Below are 25,330 nucleotides of genomic sequence, written 5' to 3'. Positions count from 1 at the left end.
CAGTGCCTAACGGGGGACCCTGTGTAGACAACGGGCCCAAAGTCGACCATGGGCACATTTCCTGAGCAGGGACAGCTACGGAACATTTTGTAAAAAAGCATTTAGCACCGCAAATGGCTCTTGACAAAATCATAAAAATAATCATGATCATAGTCATTTGGCAGAATTCTTCCACGCGTTGGTTATCACGAATTCACGTGAAGTGCTAACGTAACACTGGAAAACACAAGACAAAGCACCACAAAGTGTAACAGCAAAAGCAATACGCAGGTGCCATCCAAAAAGCTCACCATGAACACACACAGCACAACAAAACCAGCCCAAGTGCAGCGCAGCAACACCACGCGCTACTGTCCTCGGCGGTCGGCTATCTGGACCTGCCCTGCCAGGATGATGCGGCTTTGCATGCGAACTACCGCTGAGTTTCAGCCAGTCGACACCTTGAGGGCCGCGACATCCCGGCTGCTGCGGCACGTGTGCCGCACAATGACACATGGGCGGGACGAACAAACATGTTCGTTTTTACTGGGGGCACTGGTCGCAAAACAGGGCTTTTTGCACGTGTGTCCAGTCGCGGCGGCGCACCAACTCTTCCACTCCCGCCCAGCAAAACTCTTGTAGCGTTGGCGAGATGTGTTCCCAGCGCCGCACCCCAGTCACAAACCTGGCAGCGAAGTTCAGTGGGTTTTTTTGGGGGACACGTTGAACCTGCACCTCAATTTGCCAATTACATTGGACAAGACCTAAAGCCAGATCAGTTGCCAGTGAGTAGACATCTGTGTAAGCCAACGAAAATAACAGTAGAATATGCCCCTAATCGAGAGAATAAAAACGACCAGGGTAAGGCTGAAGTGTGAGTCTAATGAAGTTGCATCTGATGCGTACGCACATATGTAACTAATTATGCAAATACGAAATACGAAGTGTAGGTAAATCATTTCGCTTCGGAGTGGCGGAAAAACTGTTTATGGAAAGGAGGATTATGATTTACACTTCAACGGCCTTCGGATGGAAATCTGAACAAGTGACCACTCACGTACTTGGATGATGTCGGGACATTTCAGTCACCTTTTTGAAATGCACGAAACATTGTGTGCCGTAAATTCCTTTGGGAGAGTCTTCGCCACGACATATTTTTCTTGCTTCCCTTGAATATTTGGTTGGATACTGGCGTGACCAAGCAAACACGGCCGCCAACGTTCGAGATATATGAGATGGCGATATTTCTTGGAAGTTTCGTTACCAACACCTGCAAGCGCGTAATCCTTCGCATTTTAGCCCGAATGCCCGATATTTGTACACGCCGGGGTGGAGAATATCTAGTAACCCTTGGTTGTTAGGTCTATGGAGCCCATGTCTTTTATGCATTGCTGAAATCACATTCCTGAGTTTGGCGTTTCGCTTTTTTGTACTCCATAACCATCCAAAAATATGGCACAAGTATGGTGGGTTTTCTATGTCGTCGACAAAAAATGTTCCACACATTCCAAGCAGTTTCCTTATGTTTCACTAGCAGAAAATGTAGTGCGGAAAAAAGTATACGAAGATCCATGAGTTCGCCGTTTTCGACTATAACCCCAAGCACTTTAGTATTCACATCATAGGACGTCACTCAAGTCCATACGACTTCCAATTCATGTACAGGTTATTGCCTTCGCATTTAACAATTCGTTGTAATGTAAGGAAGCTTTAAAAATACACCTCTGCTGGTTTCCCCATACGAAGGTTAACCATGTCTAGTCATTCGAGTCGTGTTGTCGTACTTGTCTTCATTGGCATGTATTATCCTAATGCAACTCGTTTTCCAAATATTCTCCAAAATTACTCAGCTCAGAATGGTAGGACCCATCAGTCTCTGGAAATATAAACCAGTGTCATATACACATCTAACAACTATGTCTGGCCCTCCACGATGCGCGGAGGACGTTTCAGAATTAAGAGGCAGAAATCTGAAAATGCAGTGGTCGGAATCCAGGAACCTTTTTGCAAAGTTGGAGGGGGAGGGAGAGCGTCAAGTTCCAGGGAACACAACAATGAAGCGCAGCTCCTCCTTTGACGAAATCCTTGATTCGCCGCGGATCAGCTGTCACTTAAATGTGTCAATCCTATAAAATTTGATACGTTATGCATGTGAATGCCATAACCAGTACTCAACGGCACGGCAATACCGTGCAAAGCTCTACAGTCGTTTTGTACCGTGCCGAGGTGGATGAGTGATTTGCCCACCTCTAAAATGAGGTAGATGTTTGTCTTTATTGCAGACAAATATTTATCGTGCATTCCTTACTTGCCCTTCCAACTGGCTCTAACTGGCTCACTGGCTTGTAAACTGCGACTCATCTGGTCACTATGGGTTAAGATAAGGAGCTGGCGTGCCTCTGAGGGGAGGGGGAGGGGCAGGGGTACTCTTGCACCCATCGTTTGTCGTCCTTTCCCCGCCTCTGGTGATAGTGGTGACGTATATATCGCATATTGTAATATATGCTTTGCCCCTGGCTACCGCCTTGTGCGCGATTGCGGTGTTGTACCCAGGTCGTGCTGGGTTCTGACCAGAAGGCGGGACATTGAGGAGGGTGCCACAAAGAAGCTCGCCGATCGGTGGTGATGACACGCAGGTCCAGTGAGTGAGTGCAGCGCTGAAGCATCGTTGATAGTTGACGCGAGTTTGTGTTGTAGCTGATTTGGAAATCTGATCTCGTGCGCCATGAGAGCAGGTTCCCAGGTCCATAGAGATGCGTCGCACTGCTGTGGGATGTGTCGCTCTGCTGTGGAATATGTACTATCGTTCTGATTGAGATGTGTTGTTCTGCTGTGCTATGTTGTGGTCACGCAGGTTTGTTTGTAATGCTGATTTGGAGGTTTGGTTTTTGTCAGGGTATGTCAATGCAAACGCGACGTTCTGTCGCTCTGCTGTGGGATGCATTGATCTGTAATGGAATGCGTCATTCAACTGCGGGTTGCGCTGTTCTGCTGTGCTGTGTTCCGACGACACGACATTGTGTTGTGACGCGTCCCCGGCGTATGTCGAAGGAGACGCGTCGTTTTGCTGTGGAATGAGTAAATCTGCTGAGATACGTCGTCCTGTTGTTCTTCTTATGCAGATGTGCCATGCTGTTGGGCTACGTTATGATTACCCACGCTTGCATTGTTACGCTGACCTGAATAATTTTGTTTCTGTCTCTGTTGGGTTTCGATGGCGATGCAGAAATTTATTGCATGGTCGTATATTGCAAGTTTATCAACACGAAGACTGAAAAAGGGTTGAGACCCCGAGAGTCTTCGGAGACCATCAAGGCATCTGTTTGGCCTAGGAACGCTATTTTGCAAGGTTCTCGGCATCAGCGCAGGTTATCTCGCTCGAGAATGTTCAGTTATCTCCAAGTTCTAATTGGCCGGTCACGGAGACATTCAAGCATCCTTATGTGGGTTAATTCGTGCCAACACTGAGAGCCTAGCAAAAAAAAAGAAGAAAAAATGACACGAGACAAAAGACCCCGTTTGCAGTTCTCGTTAAGTGGGGCTCTCTGCAGAGGCAAGATCGACCCCTCGATAGGCTTTGAGAACTTTTGATAGGCTTGCCTGTTTTTCAGTGTAGCTGAGTTGGTCGGAGCGCCTGTATCCTAATACACCTAATGGAATCGGGCAAAGTTCGAGCCGCTCTATGCGCTCATTATTTGTCCCCGGCTGGCATCGACTGTAGCCGGTGGCGGCCAGTTCGGGAAAGGTCAGATGACGGCAGGGTGTCCTACCCTCAGGGTAGAGCGCGCGGTACCCCGCGTTGCGACTCGTCAAGATTTCGTCGCAAAATTCTCCCGTTGGCACGGAGGCTCACGATCGGACGGTGGTGTCAGGGCTCCCAAAACAAACACCACTTAGCGTGAGCGCTGATCCCTCCAATTTATGTGATAAAAAAGATGAAATCAAACACCGCAGCAATTCCTCGGTTTTGGTTTCATATCTAGTGCCGAATTGAGGTGAAATAGCAATGTATGTTGGCCTGCCGCTCGCTCGCCTAGTATGCGACAGATATGAATGCACGGCAGCCTCTTCAGCTCACTTCGATGCCGGTCAAGCTTTATTTCCACATGCAGAGAGCGAGGCTAGCCGTCCAACGAATGAGCCAGTCATCAATCATTCCACCGCTCTGACCTGTCTGCTGCCGAGAGCATGCCCCTGGATCAGGACTATTGTGCGCAGCAGCTTTGTGCCGCGTTACATGCTAGGGGTCCAGGATTAACGTCTGCAGAATAGGGCACACTGGAGCGCAAATTTCCTTCATTTGTTACGTAATTTTGCATGCGTGCCGCGTTCGTTTGGCCCCAATTTAGAAACGTGCCTGCACCGAGTCCGTAGCCCGATATCAAAGGATTGTCAAACGGGTGCTGACTTCACAAAGCTTTCGGTCGAATTTCAGTCTGTGGGTCATAGGCTGCCACTTTTCAAGCTCAAAAACCTTCGTCGCGTGTCGAAAAAATCATCCGGTTCGTCTATCTGTCCAATAAAAAGCAAATGCCCATGGTAAATTACAAGACGTAGAAGTGGCGAAACGCAACCTCGAGCATCCCGGAAAGGACATTGATCAGCATATGTTTTATTTACTTTTTAGTAGTCACTCCCCTATAGCTGTGACATCGCACAAGTGCGTAATGTTTGCTTTTGATGTCGGGTTGTATCTCCGAAATTTTATTCTAGATTCCGACAGATAATTCTACCAAGACTGCCTGCGTACAATCGCAGTCGCATGCGGTCTGATCTGGACCACCTCGTCTGGTAGGAGGCGGACTGTCAGTTAAATGAAACCCAGTCAACTGTCTCGTCCTCTCGATGATTCTGAGAGGTCTCCCGTTGAGCAACAGCGTTCTGTTGGTGGTTTAGTTTTGAGCGCGTTTCCGTCGTAGTTGACTTAGTCGGCATCGGATACAAAATTAGCCCTCTCGACGCTAATATTCAGGGCATGTCTCAGTCAAACACGTTTTGTTTTTGTTTCGGTTTTTGTTGCTTGTTTAGATCGGTTCGGCCCTATTCTATTGGAAAAAAATGAAAAAAGAAGATGGGATAGTTGCTGGTGCTCATTTTAAATTTATTGATAGCAGGAACCGCATTAGACATCTTCCATGGACTTCTTAGAGGTCAGAATAGGTCATTGACCTGGAATGACCCAGGTCAACATTATTTTTTTGGAAATATAATGCCTAGCGAAGTCGTTGTCGCTTATTCAAATGCAAAACCCAGAACATTCTTGTATGATTTTGGTCGAAATGACCTTCAAAAGGTCATACAAGATCATTGACCTTAACTGAGCACGTGAACTTTTGCTTAGAAACAGTTGTCTTGGTTCTGGGGGCACTTTGGAGATCAGCCTGGAATTTGACCTTTTTTGACCTTATTTCACTCAGAGGCATGACCTAGGAACCTCAAACTTTGACCTAAGTGAATTCACGTACCGGTCAACACACCCTGTAAGTTTGGTGTCTCTAACTTTCTTAGTTCCCGAGATTTCAGGAGAGTCATATTGACCCCCCAACCAAGCGAAGGGTATGTAGCCGGCCACCCGGGCGCGGGATAAAAAGTGTATGGAAGGTGTATAATGCAGTTCCTGCTATGAGCAAATTCGAAATGAGCATCAGAAACTACCTCCTACAGCAAGCCCTAGAGTAATACTGCTAGTTGGTTTTGGTCTTGGTCTGGCCTTCACACCTGGCCTTAGGTCAACTTAATTTGTTCATTCAATGCTTGTGTTGCCCAATAAAGCATCTCGAAGATATATGGCTCGTCAAACACTCCTTTGTTGCATCAGATTGAACGATTCCTTAGAACTTGCCTTCGCTGAAACCATGGCCTGACTTTGACCTGCCACAGGTCAGCGACCTTACAAAGTATATCTAAATTTGTGGTACCAGAAAATCCGCTATTTAACTACCTACAGCTGTGCAAAATTTGGCTCGGCTACGCCGCGCCGTTCGGAAACCATTTCGGAAAAGCCTTCGGGTGGTCAATCTGACCCCCGCCCGAGCGCGCGTTAAATTACCAAGGTAACTCCAACACTTAAAGTGGCCAAGTGACGGCGTTTAGTCAGGATCTGCCCCCAGATTTGGCGCTAGGACCTGACACGAGCACGCCGTGCCGCCGCAGGAGTTCGCCGGCGTGGTGGAGTGGCACGGCGGCGCGGACGTGCCGTACGTGCGTGGCGACCGGCCGTTCCCCGTGCGACCGCTGCCGGCCGCCGAGCGGAGGCCGAGGGGCGGCCGGCGTCGGTTGCGCGGACGGCGCGCCGGCGGCGGCGAGCGCGGCGACACCCCCGCCCGACATCCGGCTGGCGCTGGTGCCAGGCCCGGCCGCCGGCCTGGCCGACGACGAGCCGGCTGGCCCGCCTGGGCCGCGCACCGGTCTGACCCCGGCCGCCCCGGCGCGGCCGCGCACGCCAGCCGAGCCGCACCGCTCGCCGGGCCGCGGCTCGGCGACCGGCGAGTCGGCCGCCGATGGCTCGACCGCGGCAGGTTCTCCGAGGCGGGACTCGACGCTGCCCGAGGGCTCCACGCCGCGAGAGAGGTCGGTGCCGCCCGAGGGCTCCGCGCCGCCTGAAGGGTCGGAGCCGCCCGAGGGTTCCGCGCCGCCAGTTGGCTCCGCACCGTCCGAGGGCTCGGAGGCACCGGAGTCCGAGCCCGACTGCTCGCAGGGACGCACCACGCCGCCCGACTGGGCCGCCGGAGGCCTGGAGGACGCCCCGGAGGTGATGCGGCGCGCGACGCTGACTCAGCTTGACACAGCCCGCACTGAGGGCGGCGGCGGGCCACCGTCGGGCGCGCTCCGGTGCTGCCCCTCTCTGGACCGCGTGCCGGAGGCGGTCGGACGCCACGAGAGCCGCCAGGAGACGGCCGTGCGCCTTATCGAGGCGTTCTGCTCGGGGACGGAAGGCAACTGGAGGGAGGCCGAGTATTCCACGCCCTCTCCCAGGTAAGACGTGGTGACGAGCCAGCCGGGTACTTGGCAGGCGGATGTTCATACAAGAGTGCAACGGACGAAGTGTGGATGCGCTAATAAATGTATTGTGTTACAGTTTGCGTCGGACACGAGGCTGGACGATCAAATCGCGTTCTACTCTGGCTTTGCTGTTTGCATATTGCAAAATACACAAAGCACCAAAATATGTGACATACGTCATGTATCATGCATATCATATGTATGGTATGTGCACACATGTGCATACACGTACATATCGTAAATCAAACAAAGCGAGATATCAGACAACACAGATATCTTCCAGCTGTTTGGCATGCAGCTGCGATCATGCTTATTTGAAATGTTCTGCGCAATGACCTCTACGTTGGGAATGGGTTAGATGTCCAGGCTTGTCACATTATCGAACTTATTTCTCTAAGCGCCTTGCTGCAATTTTACAGGTTTATGCTCAACATTTCACTGCTTTATTTCCGCAAAAAATCCGGTATTTCTCTGTAGGACATGAGAGAGAGAGAGAGAGAGAGAGAGAGAGAGAGAGAGGAGAGAGAGAGAGAGAGAGAGAGAGAGAGAGAGAGAGAAAGAGAGGTAAAGAAAGAGAGTAATAGAGAGAGAAAGAGAGAGAGAGAGAGAGGGAGAGAGAGAGAGAGGGAGAGAGAGAAAGAGAAAGAGAAAGAGAGAGAGAGAGAGAGCTGTCTGGGAACTAATAAGACGATAACATTGTCATCACTGCACTCTATAGTTACCTGCACACTGCACAAAGACATGCGCTGGTATCACCACCTTTTGCTTCAGAGCTTGGCCTCTGTCACTTATCACCAGTTCAAGTCAGTTTCGCGCAAAAAGAGTCACAAGTCTAACCAGAGGCACTCCACTTCAACTTTGCGGCGGTGATAGTAGGCCTGCCGAGATCCAGTCAATTTGAAATGGGTAGCGGATCCACAACATTCACGGCACCAGGAGTAAAGCGCTGCCAACGGCCGGCACAATTTATCTGACACACAGAAGTCTAAGGTAACACTTTCCAGCATCATAAGCTCTCGTTCGGTTTGTGGTAAAACCTATTTATCTAATAAAATGACGCACTGAACACATTTTTCGGACACATACGACCAAAATGCTGGTGACATCGTTAATAATTTTGTACAGCGATTAACATAGAGTCAGAATGGAAAATCCGCGGCCACATCTCAATGGGAACAGCTGATATATTGGAAAGTGTACGAGAATGCCTGTCATGCAGTCTGGTTTTGAAACACCTAATCTGGTTGCGTGCATGAACAATGAAATTTGTGTCTGAAAATTGAGCTTTTGCTTGAGCTTGGAGCACCACACTAAATGACACAGACATCATGCAGCTAATATTTATTTCATTTCCTCCTCGCCGACGTGAATGTTTGGCTGATGCCGGATGACTCATTTTAAGTTCCAAGTAATATATTTAACCTCATTTTGTACGCTCTGGTGCACTTTGTATATCCACTTCATCCATCGGTAGGCCCAATGGAGGATTGAGTGGCTTTTGAGGAAGCTTTGATTATGACCAAACATGATTAACGCCCACAGACAGCGGCGAATACGGGAATGCGATTTCAGCCAATCATCGTAGCGACGGGGCCGAGCTCGGTCGGCAGGAGACCCTCCTCAGTATTCACAGCGTTCTGTCCCGACAAATCCGCCGGCATGCGCCCGTCGCCTGCTGTGACGCAGCGACCTCGCTCGCCGGTCCGCAGAACGTTGGACGCCCTGCCGATGATAAAGCTGCTGTGACGCAGCGGCCCCGCTCGCCGGTCCGCGGAACGGTGGACGCCCAGCCGATGATGAAGCTGCCGTGACGCAGCGACGCTGCTGGCCGGTCCGCAGAACGGTGGACGCTCTGCCGATGATAAAGCTGCTGCTGCGGCGCGGAGCGAGCCCCGAGGCCAGCAAAGTGCCGTTCCCGGCCGTGCACCACGCCCTGCTGGCCGACGACAAGCCGCTGCTGGTCACACTGCTAGCGGCTGGGGGCGACCCCAACAGCAGGCTGTCGCGCCAGGTGAGCGCGCTGGGACCACGTCACGTCCTGTCAGGTGCGGACGTGGGGACAAACAGCTCTGCCGTCCGGGCGGGAGATGCAAGAGCAGCCAGCCGCCCCGTGAGGTACGACTTGTGACGCCCTGCTGTCGCACTAAGTAAGGGTGTGGAAGCGGCCTGCTCTCCTGGCATGCCAAAAAAACAAGGCCGATTGGTCAGTAAGCTAAAAGAGATAGCTGGTCCTTGCACTGGCTCTAAATGCCATTTGGGTAATTGGCGCTTCAATGCAACAGACCCGATTCACTTTTGTAAAGCCTCGCTGAAGTCACATGCAGCCACAACATTTATCAGATAAGAGAGAAGCGTACGGTTATGTGGTCTTTGGTTATAAGCGACATGCACGCAACAGCTGTCTCCAACATGTCATACGCCTCAGTGGTGATTGGGGCTTTACGACGCACTCAGTTGCTCAGGCTATCTGGTGTCGCCTGCCTCTCACCTTGGCAGGAAAGGCGGGCACGGACGGGGAATCGAACCCCGTACATCTGGTTTCCCACGCGCATTTTAACCACTGCAGCCATCTTGTTTCGCAGACGGGCTGCTTAACCACTACACTATCGGTCTCCCCCTCACCCCCATCCCCACCCCACACACGGCTCAATACATACATGGCCGTGGCGGCGGCGATTGTGCGATTGACAGTCTATTGACCTCATGTTAAGACAGGTGGGTTTAAACCCGATATCTCACTGGCTTCATCGTCACAATTGATGCGAAGCATTGCTACGCCTTCGCCAGCAGCACGATACATACGCTCCCGACAACGGCGAGCAGCCGCTCCCATCCTCGGTCCACCCACATGTCATGTCATGGGGGCTTTATGACGCACTCAGCTGCTGAGGCTATATGGCGTCGCCTGCCTCTCACCCTGGCAAGAAGGGCGGGCACCGCGGGGAATCGAACCCCGTACCTATAGTTTTCCAGACGCGCAGTGGTTAACGCGGACGCGTTAACCACTACACTTCCGGCACCCCCGGTCCACCCACAGCTGGGAGGTCTGGCGCCGCTGCACGTCTCGTGCGCGCTGCCGGGAGAGGACTGCCTGAAGATGACCTCACTCCTGCTGGCCCGCGGCGCCGACCCGAACGTCACCGCCGACCCGACCGAGGCGCTGCTGGACGTGGACGTGCTGCAGCGCCGTCAGCTCGCTCTGCCGCAGCCGCTGACACCTCGCACCCCGCTGCACGTGGCCTGCGACCGGCCCGGGCCCACCTACGAGGACAGGGTGGTGAGCCGGGCGGTCCGCACGCCGGGCGTCAGCACAGCGGCGGCGTCCGACAGACGATCGGGGGGTGGGAGGGGGGATGACACGAAAATGTGGCGATGTTGAGAATCTAGCGATGATCGGTTTGAAATCGATTGAAAATGTAGATAGAAAATGTAGAGATAGCGATGGAAAATGTAGTAAGCTGACTAAAACGGTATGCGTGCAGCTTTTCGATTCCCCATCCTATGAATATTTGCATGCCGAAAACAACGGTGTGATTAACCGTGAGATGAGATGCTTCGAGCACAAACTCACATCGAGGTTGCCGAACTACAGGAAATGATTTTAGTGAAACATTGCATTTTACTGGACTTTGACTCTGAAGTCAGGAGTGCAATGCCTTTTGCATTTGTAAAAATAATGCAGCATTTATATACGTCTATGAGAAAAACGTCGGTTAAATCTCGTGAACATGGAAAACAAGCTCTTTCCATGTTTGTTTAAAGCAAGCTCTTTCCATGTAAACATGGAAACAAGCTCTTTCAATGTTTACCAGATTTAATCGACGTTTTTTCTCATAGACGTATATAAATGCTGCATTATTTTTACAAATGAAAAAGGCATTGCACTCCTGACTTCAGAGTCAAAGTCCAGTAAAATGCAATGTGTCACTAAAATCACTACCTGTAGTTCGGCAAGCTTGTTATGCATTCGGGGACACTTCAGCTTTATTTTCAATCACTTGTTTTCTCCAAACGTGCAAAAATTGCGAAGTCAACAAGCATTCCAAGAGAAAAAAGCGTAGGTCATTTCCAAGAATGGCATACATTGGTAAATTCATCTTACTTGCATACTTTCCGAACTGTAAAACCACGTTTGCTTTGGTTTTCTGCCACGTTGAATAACACTGTCATGATGTGAGGACAGCACGCGTTGAATACCACGGCCGGTAGTGCCCGGACGGGTGCAAGCGGCTCACTCTGACCCGCAGCGGGGCAACCAGCCTTCAACAGCAAATTTCTGAGGAGCCTTTTAACCAAGCCGATAAGCCTTGACGCATTTTAATAGCTTCAATTTCGCTTGTTTTATCAGCTTTAGTATGGCTTTCAGCCCTGTGCATTTTGGAGCAAGGCAGAGCTTGATTTTTAAAATACTCTCCAAGAAAACGGTTTTGAGATTTTCAGGGAAGTAGCAGAAGTGAATGTCGAGTACACGGAGTTTATTCTTTTATCCGGAAGGTAGTGAACTTCAATGGGAAACTTAAATAAGGCTTATGGGACAGGGAATTGGTGTGGCTGGCGTGACATATCAAAGCACGGATATGATGTTTTTTATCCCGCTTTATTCTGGAAAAGAGAGTATTCAGATAGAACGAACGAGCAGAGCCAATGCAGAGACCCACAAAGTTTGGCCCAGGGGCACTTTCGCGCACTGAAAACCGCCGCCTCTCCTATCTCCCATTGCACGCTCATCAGGCGACACCCGCCTTACCGCACCCCGCGGCCGTCAGCGCCAACGCGTGCGGTCCTCCCGGCGCCGCCACCCCTCGCCATCCGCACCCCTCTGCCCAGGTCAACCGACGCATGATGAACCTGCTGGACGGCGCCGGTGCCGCCACCCCTCACCACATCCGCACCCCACCTATCCAGGTCAATCGACGCCTGATGGACCTGCTGGACGGCGGCCGGCGCCGCCCCCGCCCCTCCTCATCCGTACCCCTCTGTCCAGGTCAACAGACCCCCTGATGGACCTGCTGGACGGCGCCGGCGCCGCCGCCCCTCGCCACATCCGCACCCCCCTGTCCAGGTCAACCGACGTCTGATGGACCTGCTGGAGGGCACCGGCGCCGCCACCCCTCCCCATCCGCACCCCTCTGTGCAGGTCAACCGACGCCTGATGGACCTGCTGGACGGCGCCGGTGCCGCCACCCCTCACCACATCCGCACCCCACCTATCCAGGTCAACCGACGCCTGATGGACCTGCTGGACGGCGCCGGCGCCGCCGCCCCTCCCCATACGCACCCCTCTGTCCAGGTCAACCGACGCCTGATGGACCTGCTGGACGGCGCCGGCGCCGCAACCCCTCGCCACATCCGCACCCCTCTGTCCAGGTCAACCGACGCCTGATGGACCTGCTGGAGGGCGCCGGCGCCGACGTCGAGGCGCTCTGCAACGGCCACACGGCCATGACGCTGGCGCTGCGCGGCGGCGACATGACGCTGGCCGTGGACCTGATGACGCGCGGCGCCGACCCGCTCCGCCCGCTCGGCCCGCCGCACCACGACGCGCTCGGCCTGGCCGTCGCGCCCGGCCTGGAGTCATGCTTCGAGCTCGAGGACCGCAAACAGCTGGTGAGCGGCCGCGCTGGGTGGTGGCCGCGCAGGGTGATGGCCGCGCTGGGTGATGGCCCGCACTGGGTGGTGGCCGCGCTGGGTGATGGCCGCGCTGGGTGATGGCCGCACTGGGTGATGGCCGCACTGGGTGATGGCCGCGCTGGGCGATGGCCGCACTGGGTGATGGCCGCACTGGGTGATGGCCGCGCTGGGTGATGGCCGCACTGGGTGATGGCCGCACTGGGTGATGGCCGCGCTGGGTGGTGGCCGCACTGGGTGATGGCCGCACTGGGTGGTGGCCGCGCTGGGCGATGGCCGCACTGGGTGATGGCCGCACTGGGTGATGGCCGCACTGGGTGATGGCCGCGCTGGGTGATGGTCGCGCTGGGTGGTGGCCGCACTGGGTGATGGCCGCGCTGGGTGGTGGCCGCACTGGGCGATGGCCGCGCTGGGTGATGGCCGCGCTGGGTGATGGCCGCACTGGATGATGGCCGCACTGGGTGATGGCCGCACTGGGTGATGGCCGCGCTGGGTGATGGCCGCACTGGGTGATGGCCGCGCCGGGTGATGGCCGCACTGAGTGATGGCCGCACTGGGCGATGGCCGCGCTGGGTGATGACCGCACTGGGCGATGGCCCCGACCGCAGACGGTCCTGGCGCGGAAGTGTGGGATGATTGGGTGAGATTATGCCGTGATGCGTTTGATTCAAATCAGCTGACATGGCACAGCCACATGCATTGTGGGTGAGCAGGGTCGAAAATCGTGAGCTATGGCGCAAGGGGAATATGTGCATTCGGCAGCTGGGTTCATGGTTCATGAATTCATGGTCTTATGTTAGCCGACATCATAGGTATATTCGCAGCGACCAGGATGATTGAAAATATATGCCTTCGACGTCATTCATGACGTCATCGCCAAAAATGTGACCGGGCAACAAAAATTATACGTGCCGTCGTGTAGAATCTTTTTTGGACATGCAATTTTTCTTATTACTTGATCAAAGTAAGACGGAAATGGTGCAGCAGGCTCATTCATGAACAAGTCAGTTTGCATACCCACGATCGACGACCGAGAAAGAGAAAGTGTATCATACCTCACAAACCGCATAATTTGTAGTTTCCATGGAAAATGTACATGCGTAGGACATTCGGACAAATTTTTGACGTCACACATGCGCAGTTGTCACGAACAAACGAAAATGTAAACAAATAACGTGTTGCACTGCGAACGGGTCACATAAAATAGTGCACTCTTGTTACGCGGTGAATGCAGCGGATGCAGCGGCCAGGTCGGGTCTATGTCTGGCAGCGGAGTCTTGTTCCGACCACGGCGGACAATCGGTTTGACCTCATATCGATTGCCGACCTCCCACTTAAGTCCCACCATATCATATTGTGTCAGTGCGAGCTAAACAAAGACAAGGCGCGTCGTTCGACTGTCTGCTTACTTTCGTATTTGAGACTGGTGTCATCAAAGACGGGGTGCTGGCTGCCTAGGTCACGGCCATTTGTGCGGCGCTGACGTCACTACTACAGGACTACAGGGCAGGGGCAGTGGCCTTCCTTAGAGATCTGCTTAACCGATGTGAATCGTTCTCAGACCATGCTGGCCGGTTAGAAACGACCCTTCTCCCCTGCTTCACGTCCTTTCTTCACTTTACATGAAAACATTTCCTTTCATTTTTCTAAATTTCATTGGCCACCCAGACATCTTTATCTGGCCACATCTTTCAGCTGGCACAACTGTTGACCCAATAACAGCATGGACGCATATTCCCGTCTGGGCCATGACTGTCGTCTCGTCTTCGGCTGTCGTGATAGTTACTCACGGACTACTCGGTGCTCAGCTCTTCACGGAAATCGCAAAACCGATATCTCAGGACCGAGGCCTCCATTGTTTTAATCCCTTCTTCAATGGGATGATCTTGATCGATTTCGACTCAGTTGCCGACGCAGTCCACCTCTATCTCGATGGGCGTTTTGCAGTTAAGCTGTCACATCTCTCCTCGTAGGGACTACGTTTATTTTAAGATCGCGTGGCTAGCCGAAAGCGAAATGCTCGTGCCCGCTCCTTCTTGATGTCCGCATTGCAATGCCGTTTTATCAACCCGTTCAGACCCGTATATATGTACATATATGTATAAACATACGTATATATATGTATATATATATATATATATATATATATATATATATATATATATATATATATATTAGCATGGAGAATTTCGTCTGTGACATTTTTCTGTAACATCTCGGCCCAGTTATTATATAAAAAATGTTTGTTATCCGATAGGAAGTTTGAAGAAGGCGAAACAAAATGTTTTTTCAGTGAGAACATTGGATTCACCTGGGACACAAAATGCGTACCCATAACACTCATAAAAAGCAGTGCATGTGTCGACAGCGTGTGTTTTAGGTCACTTTGCGAGGGAATTGACGGTAAAAATATCACGACAGGCGCCCTCTTCACCTCTGCCTACCCTTCCTCAGTGCTTGGTATTCGACATCTCTGCCCACGGTCCTAAGTCAGCTATGGTTCATGGGTTCTTCTTGTTCCCTCGGGCCTGTCGCGCGCCCGTTTCTTACGAGTGGTACTGTTGTGAGCAGTTGTGAAGAAGGAAGTTCCAGGCTATACGCTCAGTTTGGATTTTCCTGAGACAGAACCTGCAGCGGCCCTGGTTCGTGGCTAAGCTGATGCAGTGGTTGGAGGGAAGTCCAGCCGCCTCACTGTTCCACTGAGCCCTGGCCTCTCTTACTGACGAGGGTTCTTCAGAAGCTCGAGCACGACTTCTCACGTAAAAGCCAGCTAGTCCATGTTCTTGCCGCTGCACTCTGAAAGCCTCCGCCGACTAGCCACTTGCAGCAAGCTGACTGCGTTGATAATGACGGTGCCGTATTGCTTGTTCCAGTGAACGGTTCCCCGGTAGACCACGGCTAAGCCGTCAACAAGATCAACGCCGCTCATGCGCTTACATTCGTACATCAAAATCTGCTGGTTGACCGGGACTCTCTCCTCCTCCCTGGATGACTTTGTTGTCTTTTCACTTTACGACCAGCACCCCACTGCCGGACTGGTACCAGCGTTCCCCTCTATAAGCTGCTTCAACTCCCCTTTCGTCTGGTAGAGAGCACTTCTTCAGCCTGTTTCCACGCGCGTTATCTTAGGCACGTGGCCGCTCTGCCGTAGCGTATCCATCACGACATATGAGTTGAAGAAGTTGCCAAAGAAGACTCGGTGGTTTTCGAATCCATCTCCGGATGGATGGTCAGCAGCAGTGCCACTTCTTCCGAGTACATCGGCTCAGTGTTTGGCCGCTTATTCCGTTTTGGAGGGCATTGTTTGAGACAAAGGCTACGTGGCGACTGAGACGACAGCGTCGGAGACTACGTGGCGACAGAGACGATAGAGACAGAGACGACGGAGACAGAGATGACAGAGACAGGAACGAGACAGATAAAGACTACATGGCGACATAGACAGCAGATACAGAGACTACGTGGCGACAAAGACGACCGAGACGGAGACGACAGAGACAGAGACTACGAGGCGACAGAGATAACAGAGACAGAAACTATGCGGAGACAGAGACGACAGCAACATGAAACTACGCGACGACAGAGAGAGTGCGAGAGAGAAACTGCGTTGCGACAGAGACGGCAGACGGAAAATACGTGGCGGCAGAGATGACAGAGACATGAAATTGCGTGACGACAGAGACAGTAGCCAAGGTGATGAATGGAGACAGCTCCCTACAGAGATGGAGAGCTGTCGAAACTCAAATGTGCAACATCGAGACCTGAAACAGCTGAAGATTTTCGCCCGGTGCTGGGGCCGTCCCGGTATCTTTGATGGCTTTGGTTCATGCCTTCCGATTTGCCCATACGTAGGGGGGGGTGGGAGGGTTCGAGTCGCTTCAGGCGCCCGCTGTTGCTGTTGCTCTTACTGGATGGTTTGCGGCTTGTGGCAGCGATCGCGCTGAGGGTTAGGTGACATCAGAGGGCAGCACAGCACAAGTGCACAGCTGTGCTGAGCACTTACGTGATATTAAGCTTTCGCGGCATAATTCTGAAGTGGACCCAGAATTCCACGATCGGGCGGTGGCTCACGCAAAAGGCATCGCTTAACGTAACATACGGTCCCATAAATCCATCTCATCATGGGTTTCGTGCCAAGTCTTAAGAAAGACTTTTTGGAATGAAATTTTGAAACAAGCCATGTCTTCTTGAGTCACAATCCGTGTCGACTCTAAATGGCTGTTGCGTTACTGTAAGCCAAGGCCAAAATCAACCTCATGTGTTGCGAGTGAGAGCAAAAATAGATCCCAGAGACCGGAGTCGAGCGGTAGTTTTTGATGACCTGGCTAAGAAGATGAAACATCCTATGATAAGAAGACAAGCTAAACACTGATTAAACTTCCTAGGAAAAGAAGGGTAGTTATTCGCCCATGGGAAACCTCGAAACTCGCAATAGGCAATAGCTGTCTCCATACATCAAGCGGGAACGCTTGCTTCTGACCGTATTATTCGGGTTAAGATGGATAAATGGCTCACCCCCGTCGATCTTCTCCAGACGGCTGAACAAAGTCACGACAGCTGCGCAGTTGCGGGATAGCGTAAGATTCACCGATAGCGTAAGATATCCGATAAGACAAGATACCGATAGCGTAAGATTGCGGGATAGCGTAAGATTCATGGAAATTTGGACACAGCAAATACAGATATTGAAGACCAAAGTGTGGAAAATACGAGAATTGCGAGGAAATGCAAACATATGAGCTATGGTGAAGATAATGCGGAACCAGTAAAATATTCGAAGCAAACTATTGAAAGCAGACGAAAGAGGCAAAGCAAATATAACTAGGTAGACACAGGCAGGGGGCGAGTACGAGTGTGTTTAATACGTGTCTGCCGTGCGTTATCCGATATATCTGTTACAGGTCCGGACCCTCTTGGCGTACGGTTGTGACCTTCTCTTCGAGTATCCTCTGGCCGAGGAGGGACAGACCGGCAACATTTTGGAATTCGCAACTTGGGTCAACAACACAGACGATACGTATGTTTTCGGTTGGCAGCCAGAAGGCACCGTTCATAGCATTATCGTTGTTTTGCTAAACCACCGTGGTGACCTACTAGACAGCCAGTTCGCCACGGTCTTGTGTCTTTGTGTGTTTTGTGTGTTTGGAGCGTGTGTTATGTGTTTGGAGCATAAGTTTATGATGCATGGCCCGTTGAAGGCAGTATCCCACATTTGTACGGGGTTTTGAATTTAAATAACCACCTTCAACATAATTCGGTACAGCCCTCAACCCTGCCCTTCATAAGATCTTATCTGCTCTAGCTTCTTACCTACAAGCCCGCGAAGATGCGCAAATTTTTTCGGCTCACATCTGGCGTTTATGAGTACGATTACCAAATGCAGCGACCGGCCATTGGCTCTCAATCGCTGTTTGCAAGATACTATGACGTAATCAAACAATGACGTATGAGGAACATATTTACCAAGCAGAAAAATTGGGTTGTCTAGAACAGTCTTTTCCGCTTAAAAGCATACAATCAGTTACAAGTAAGTATATTTCATCGCATCTGATGCTTGCTTAAATATCTCCAGATGCGAAACATTTCCTTTAACGTAACAACGTCGGCCCGCCGCGCATTCCGCGTTATCGTCTACTGCCACCCAGCTGCCTGCTCAGGCCGTAGATCACCGTGCGGTGTTGTTAGAAACCTGCCGGTGCTGCGAAATAAGAAAATCCAGGAACACATCCATAGCATTAAAACACGCGCAATGAATACCCCATAGACGGCTGAGAATATGGGCGCGATTGCGCGACATGTCGGAGAAGTATTCTCACAACCTTACCGAGTGGCGCCACCTTTGGGAGTGCCCCCCCCCCCGCCCTTTCAGGGGGAGGGTTAAACGACATGCCTTGTACGTAATTTTATGGGTGAATTGCTGGTTACGACATCCGGCACCAATCAACCCCCAAAGTTGTGCAGATCTTTTTCACTCACGTGCAAAGCACAAATATGTGGCCGGCACTGAGACAGCACCATCGGTATCAATGCGAGGAACCCCACGAAGGAGAGTATTCTCACGAAAGAAATGTTCTATGATGGATGGAACTATTCGCCAAGAAATTTGAAAAAGAGCTTCATGAAAGTAGGCAAGGGGTGCATGAACTGCGACTTAGATCAAATCGCAGGTAACTAATTCTGTGTTTAAAGCGGAGAAGAAAGGGCAGGTACAGAACAAAGAAATTCCAAATGCTCACCGACGTAGACATGTGCTTGTAGTATATGTACATGTGGAACTACATTCACAAGGAGGCAATGCTTGGTTAGGTCTATTAAGGATCTTCCCTCTCGCCATCTACCACCAAGTGTCGGGCGAGCAAAAATTGGTGAAGTCCAACAACGGACCTCTCGGCAAATCAGATGCAAGACCACCTTAACTGGTGCAAACTTAACACGTGTGCATGTATGTGAAAATAATGGACATGTGCTCATTGCTCTTTGGATTTTGGGACTGACCTCGCGAAGCATTCTTTGTCAAAGCGGTCTGAGCGACACACGGCCGCGCGGCCGATAATCGCCCCAGGTCCAGGAGCGGACACCCGTGCAGGCTAGACACCAGACCAGCCAAAACGGTACAGACGTGGTGCGCGTGACACATGGAGACATGTGTCGACTCCTCTGTCGCTTTGGTGATAGAACATGCCATTGTTAAAGCTGTTCAGCATAAAACCGTCTGTTTGCGCTCGGAGAACTGTTCATGAACAGAAAACAATACCTTTTTCCGGCGATTATGTCAAACAATCTCACCAAGATTTTTCCTGTATAAACTACACTCATTTGAGAACTTGCTACAAGGTCGCAATACCACACTAATCCTTGACGTCGGGAAAGCCAATTGAAATGACTGTAATGCGGGGAGAAACCAGGTGTTGGGGTAGGTCAGGCCAACCTTAGAGAACGAACCCCCCCCCCCCTCAATCCGATTTTGGTAAGTGCCACTCCAGCGGCAGGCCACCGTGCCCCTATGTCAGCTGGTGGTGACTGGCCGACCGTGCCGTGTGGGTGAGCGGTGCGCCTGCGGCGGTGCGTCGGAGACCGAGAAGCCTCTCCCGCACACTTCTGAGAATACCGGGCGTGGCAATGAGGAGATTTCATCCAACTCGGCTTGAGCTCGAGGCGGTGATGACATTTTAGCATGCGGGAAAAGGAAGACGGCTTTCTTCGACAACCCGCAAGGGCGTAATTTTGCAATGGAAGTTCGGAGGTTGAATTGCGAATAACTCCGAAAACTCCCTGCAGACACTGCCCCCTCAAAACCACCACCGTGTATTACCCCGACATTGACCAATTTTGCTCTCATTTTGAGGGTGGTGGGGTGGGTGGGGGAGGGGGCAAAAGCGTTGCTATTGTGAGTTTTGGCAGTTTCACATCTAACCTGCAGGGAGATGCGTTACTGTCTATGTGGCGATCCCCGCCCGGGCGGCCACCCGCCACTCGGAGGGCTCTAAAAATGGAAGCATGACAATCCATTCCCAAAACCAATAGAATGGTCGAAACACATCTCCATATTTCATAACTCGTGGAGAGCCCCGTTGTTGGACTGAAAACAGTTTTCGACTGGGCGGCCGCTTGTCACTTCGAGCAGTTTTAAGACGGAAGCTTACTAATGCTCGCCACCAAAGCCAAGGAACGGCTGACTTCTGCCTTCATATGACACTTGTGTGCGCACGTGCCACTTTTGCGCCGTTTTGACCGGTCTTGCATCCATCCCCCAGAGAGGTCCCTTACTGGACTCGGAGCAATTCAGCCGACGTGGCGCCTCCTAAACCGTGAGACTGAACCCGCAAGCGATGAGGCGGTCCGTACAGCTCTGCTTTTTAATCACACATGCACACGTACTACATTTGCGCCAAATTGGGCGGCGTTATTTGCCGTTGTTGGACTTCGCCATTATCGACCGGCCGGCCGTCAGCCGCTTCCGCGCCTGCTCGGGTGCACCTTGCCACCGCGTCGCCGGGAGGGCGGCCGCCTGCCACCTGGTGATAAACGACGCGAAGGAGGTCCCTCGGCAGATCTAGCCTGACAATGCCTTATAGGTGTAGACATAGTGGGACCCCTTGACCTATAGCCATTTGCACGTAAATTTGACTGCGTTTTTGGATTGGGCTGAACATATCTGATTATGTAGATCACTTCCGTGAATGTCCACTAAGGTCTCCACACTGACCACTCAGCGTGAGCACCGCGCATTGGCTGTCGCCAACAGCGGCATTGCTCTCCAGATATATTTGTCTTCATCATTCAGCTCACAAAGTCTGTGAACTCAGTTGTGCTCCCACGCACGGGCACGTACGAGCACAACAGACATCAAGCCTCCATACATCTCACTACGCTCCGGACCCAACACCACACCCCCCTCGCCCATCCACTCACCACTACCACCATCGTCGTATTTCCTCATTATCCTCCTGACCCCTCAAAATTCACCTGCGCAGAATACATGAGCAGCCATGATCTACCTGACCGGACAGCTTCTCATCGTCTTTTTGATCTTGGCATTCTCCTCCTACTCCCTAGTTATCATTCTGGTCATCGCTATCCCTCCAAATCCCTACTTTTTCTCTGGCCGGTCGCCATTCCCTAAACCTCAGTAATACCTAACATCTGCCACCCAGCCTTACCATCCCCATAAACATTCATAATCACTCCGCCATCCTCCTGACCCGTCTTTATCTTCCGTCCCATGCTCCTGAACCGGCGGGTCTCCTGCTGACCCCGCGTCCGGCCAACAGTCTGCTGACAGCGCCGCCACACCACCTGAAGGGCGCCCAGCGCAGCCAGAAGAAGCAGCGCGAGGCGTTCCTCGACTTCCTCGCCGACCTGCTGGCCGACGAGCTGATGCGTCACGAGCAGATGGCGCCGCTGGTCAACGAGGGCCTGTTCGAGGAGGCCGACGTGGCGACGGCCGAGCTGGCTGGTCGGGAGGAGTCCGGCGCCGACCCGCGCGCGCCCCGCGGCGGCGCCGATGGGCAGCGACGCAAGCGCACCAAGCGGAAGCGAGTGGTGCGCAGCCAGCTTGCGGCTCGGTGGCTGTTTGATGCTGATGACTGCGGTTGGATGATGATGACTGCTGGTTGATGGAAAATGTCTGTCAGCAAATGGCTCAGGCAGCTAGTCTGCTAGATATTTCGTTTTCTTCCTTTTACACACTATGTTATGTTAAGCACATTCCATTTTAGTTGCGAGACTGAGAGTTTGAATAGGTCGACTTGTAATCACATTCGTATCAGAACACCCATCACTCATGCGTGGTGTGTTTGCACCTTATCCACTCACTTATGACAACTTACAGAAGCTACGAAAGCCCGCAGGTTTTGCTTGTCAAAAAAACTTCCACTATAGATTTACGCGACAGAGATCTCTACCCAATTTTCAGCTCGAAAGAGCATGCTCAAGCGCCCTAGATCTGTCGTTTTTGTGTCGGCAGCTATTATCGGCAGAGTGCTTCTGCCCGCTGTGCGACCGCGTGCTCGGCAAGTGCTTCAAGGGCTGTCCAAACTACGGTCTGCCGTCTCCCAAGCTGATGTCGGCAGAGCTGGCTGAGCTGGACACGGCAGACATCGACTACGGGTGAGAGCGCACTACGACATGCGAACACTGTCCTCAGACATGTGAGGGGACGGCTTCGGGTGAGGGCGCACCGCGGCAGGGGCCGACACCGTTCTCAGACATGTGAGAGGACGGCTCGGGAGAGAGCGCACTGCGGCAGGGGCCGACACCGTTCTCAGGCATGTGAGAGGACGGCTCGGGAGAGAGCGCACTGAGGCAGGGGCCGACACCGTTCTCAGGCATGTGAGAGGACGACTTCGGGAGAGAGCGCACTGCGGCAGAGGCCGACACCGTCGTCAGAGTTGCGGGAGGGGGGTGGGGTTGGGGGCGCTGTGGGATGGGGCTGGAGAATCCTCAGTCTTGGGGAGACGACTTTGCATGGGAGCATACCACGAGGAAGCTGAGGCATCGCCCACTGTGAGATCCCGTTGCCGAGCGCAGGGCCGGGGAAATTCTCATCGTTCTCAGTGGCGGCAGGGCGGAGGCGAATGAGGCTCTCATCAGTGGCTGGAAGGCAGCAGTGGCCCTCATCGTCCTCAGTGGGGGAGGTGACTGGAAATGATGCTTCACCGCAACAACAAGACCGGGACAAGGCAACACCCAGACAAAACAAGATAAGACTCGCACAACAGCTTGGCTGGAGTCCACACCGTCCTTGGTCGTGGGAAGGACGACTTAGTGAGACCGCGCTGCTAGGGCGAGGACGAGGAAGTCCTTACGGCCCTCACCCATGGACGACGGTGGCGAGGAACAAGACCCCTTCTCACCTGGAAGTAAGACGCTATGATCCTACGTTCTTGGATATGGCGGCTGTGATTGGGCTATCACTCTCCGCCGTCTTCGAAAAAGCCAGCAAGAAGTGAAACTAGTACTGCGTTCTTCATCTCCAGGGAAGGTGACTGGATGTCAGAGCTGTTGGTGTCCGCCAAAAGGTAATGGCACGACTTGTGTAGGCCCACGACATTTGCAGCACGGGACGGGTTTGTGGGCGAAATATCACCGCTCGACCTGAACCAACCGACGTACCTATCAGTATCGCAGTGCACAGCTGACTGCCAGCTGCGTCCTGTGACCTGGACGCGGTCCCGCTCGTGGCGGAGGCCCTGCTCCGCCGCGGCAACCCCGGCCCGCCCACGCCGCGGTCTCGCCCGTGACGCGCGGGGCCGCGTCACGCATCTAGGCAACGTGGGAGTTGAACGGTCTGTATTCGAGAGGACTGGGATAGGTAACCGGTTGCTGCTGGTTGCTAGGAACCATACGGCGCACCCAGCTGGGTTCAGGGTACAGAGTCATTCCAGGCCGCGGTCAAACTACAACAAAAAGGCGCCATATTCTCGGAAATAGTTAATTGGCAGCGTAGCAACTTCGGCACGTTGTCATCATGGATGGCAAAAGCGGGCGCGCGACAATGCGCTATGCACTGGGTGGGCGCGGCTGGGGCTTCCGCCCTAGTCGTACCCACTCAGTCACGGGCGCGCCCAGCCCTCGGGCGTTGTCCAGTAGCTCCAGCAGTGGTATCGCTAATAGTTCCAGATAGCACCAGCGATGGGACCGCTGGTCGGTACTAGTCTCCACGCCATATCAATGCTTTTGGTAACCTTGCGTGAATGCCATTCAAAAATCGTTTTCTGACCGACAATTTTTTTCCCCAGGTTAACGTTTTCTGATTAACAGAGCCCGATTGTCAAATGAATTTTGACACGTTTGACCTTTGACACGTGCTGTAACAAAATGGTCAGCCCGGCGATCCAATGCTGGTTGCCCTGTCTGCTTTTAAATTACAGAACGGGACCACCCCAAAATGTCGCGCGATACCCTCGTGGCCATCTCGGCTCGACCCACCATAGCCGGTGCGCCCACCATCCCCCTCCCCCTGCCTCCCCTGGTCCTCCCGCCCACCGGCTCACGGGCAGACCTTTAACCTGAGACCGTGCCGTGCCCCGCCTTCAGATCGGACCTCGAGGCCGACTTGGACGAGGACGAGGACGGGACGAGAAGGGGCGCACGTGGCCGGCAGCGGCGCAGGCGGCGTGCAGGTGGGTGGCTGCTCGAGCGCTGGCGTCGGGTACGGGCGCGCCTGTGGCCGGCCGGCAGAGCGCGACGGCACAGGGTAGCCCAAGACGTATACCTGTGTAGCTCCGCTGCAATGATAACCACCACTGGGGTCAGGACTGAGGAGGAGGACTCGCATGGAGTGGGCTACTTCGCTCTTGTTTCCACGCTTACGTGCATGGCAGCTCTGCTGCGACGTGGGGAACTTTTGTCCTTAATTGCGACTGCGATTTGGCTGATACGAGGTCGTCGGGTCATAAGAATGGGACAATGCGTCACGAAATTTCGCCTGACTTGGGTCCATTTGTTATGGAACTCAGTGGCTGTGAGGGCGATCAGCCTGCAAGTTGACCAGAACCAGTCTCGTTCCAAGGCATTTCTGAGCGAGGACAAGGACAGGGGGATTCATATCGAAAGCGTGCAAATATGCTCGCGTTGAGACTGAGCCTTTTAGCCTGAAGGCAGATGATGCACGCCCCAAATGCGCCAGTAATGAGAGAATAATCGAGCCCAGTATAAGACCCGTCATTTGCATAATCACGTTCCAGTGCTGAGATGGGACGCTCAGCCATCTTGATATTTCCCTATCGGGGTCAGTAAGCGTCTACCGCCTACTCACACTCGGGGCACAGGGGTGGGACTGTTTTTAGCCGCAGCTACCAGTCGATTGGTTTCGTTTCCTTCATGAGAGCTCTCGTGACCCGTCTCGATAATAATATGAGTGACTTGCAGTTCAAGATGTGTGGTCTCGCCTTAGCCGTCGTACAGCGCATCTCGTGCTTTACGCGCCGCTGAAGAAGGCACAACTGGTGATCCTGCTCTGCTGCGAATAAGGGGAACATGGCGAAATCAGGAGCTTGCCCGCATATAACGGGGTTATGATATGTGTTTTACCACTCTTAATGCTTCTACCACTCTATTATATGTGTTTTACCACTTTACCACAATGGACTCAATTCGCCAGCTTAAGTGGTGGTTGCTGCTTGTCGCTATGAACGCAGCCGACATTGTCATGGCGGCATGTTATAGAGAATTCACCTACCCCAGCTTGCGTTACTTTGGTACTCATGTTTGTATGATA

General features: G+C 52.7%; 1 protein-coding gene across 1 annotated transcript in view; it reads left to right on the top strand.

Annotated features, from left to right (window-relative positions):
* LOC119110125 (uncharacterized) overlaps window positions 1-25,330 on the top strand; it is a 46,923-nt gene that overhangs the window by 16,110 nt on the left and 5,483 nt on the right. Inside the window, exons 7-14 of the mRNA XM_037233864.1 lie at window positions 6,133-6,176; window positions 6,508-6,954; window positions 8,821-8,992; window positions 10,019-10,258; window positions 12,349-12,476; window positions 21,381-21,651; window positions 22,076-22,218; window positions 24,148-24,233. Coding sequence (XP_037089759.1) covers window positions 6,133-6,176; window positions 6,508-6,954; window positions 8,821-8,992; window positions 10,019-10,258; window positions 12,349-12,476; window positions 21,381-21,651; window positions 22,076-22,218; window positions 24,148-24,233 — 1,531 coding nt within the window. The remainder of the gene's footprint in view (window positions 1-6,132; window positions 6,177-6,507; window positions 6,955-8,820; window positions 8,993-10,018; window positions 10,259-12,348; window positions 12,477-21,380; window positions 21,652-22,075; window positions 22,219-24,147; window positions 24,234-25,330) is intronic.

This window comes from Pollicipes pollicipes, unplaced genomic scaffold, assembly GCF_011947565.3.
Source record: "Pollicipes pollicipes isolate AB1234 unplaced genomic scaffold, Ppol_2.1 Scaffold_7231;HRSCAF=8579_pilon_pilon_pilon, whole genome shotgun sequence".
NCBI classification, from domain to species: Eukaryota; Metazoa; Arthropoda; class Thecostraca; order Pollicipedomorpha; family Pollicipedidae; genus Pollicipes; species Pollicipes pollicipes.
Note: the sequence above shows the minus strand (reverse complement) of the source record. Positions and strands in the feature narration are given on the sequence as shown.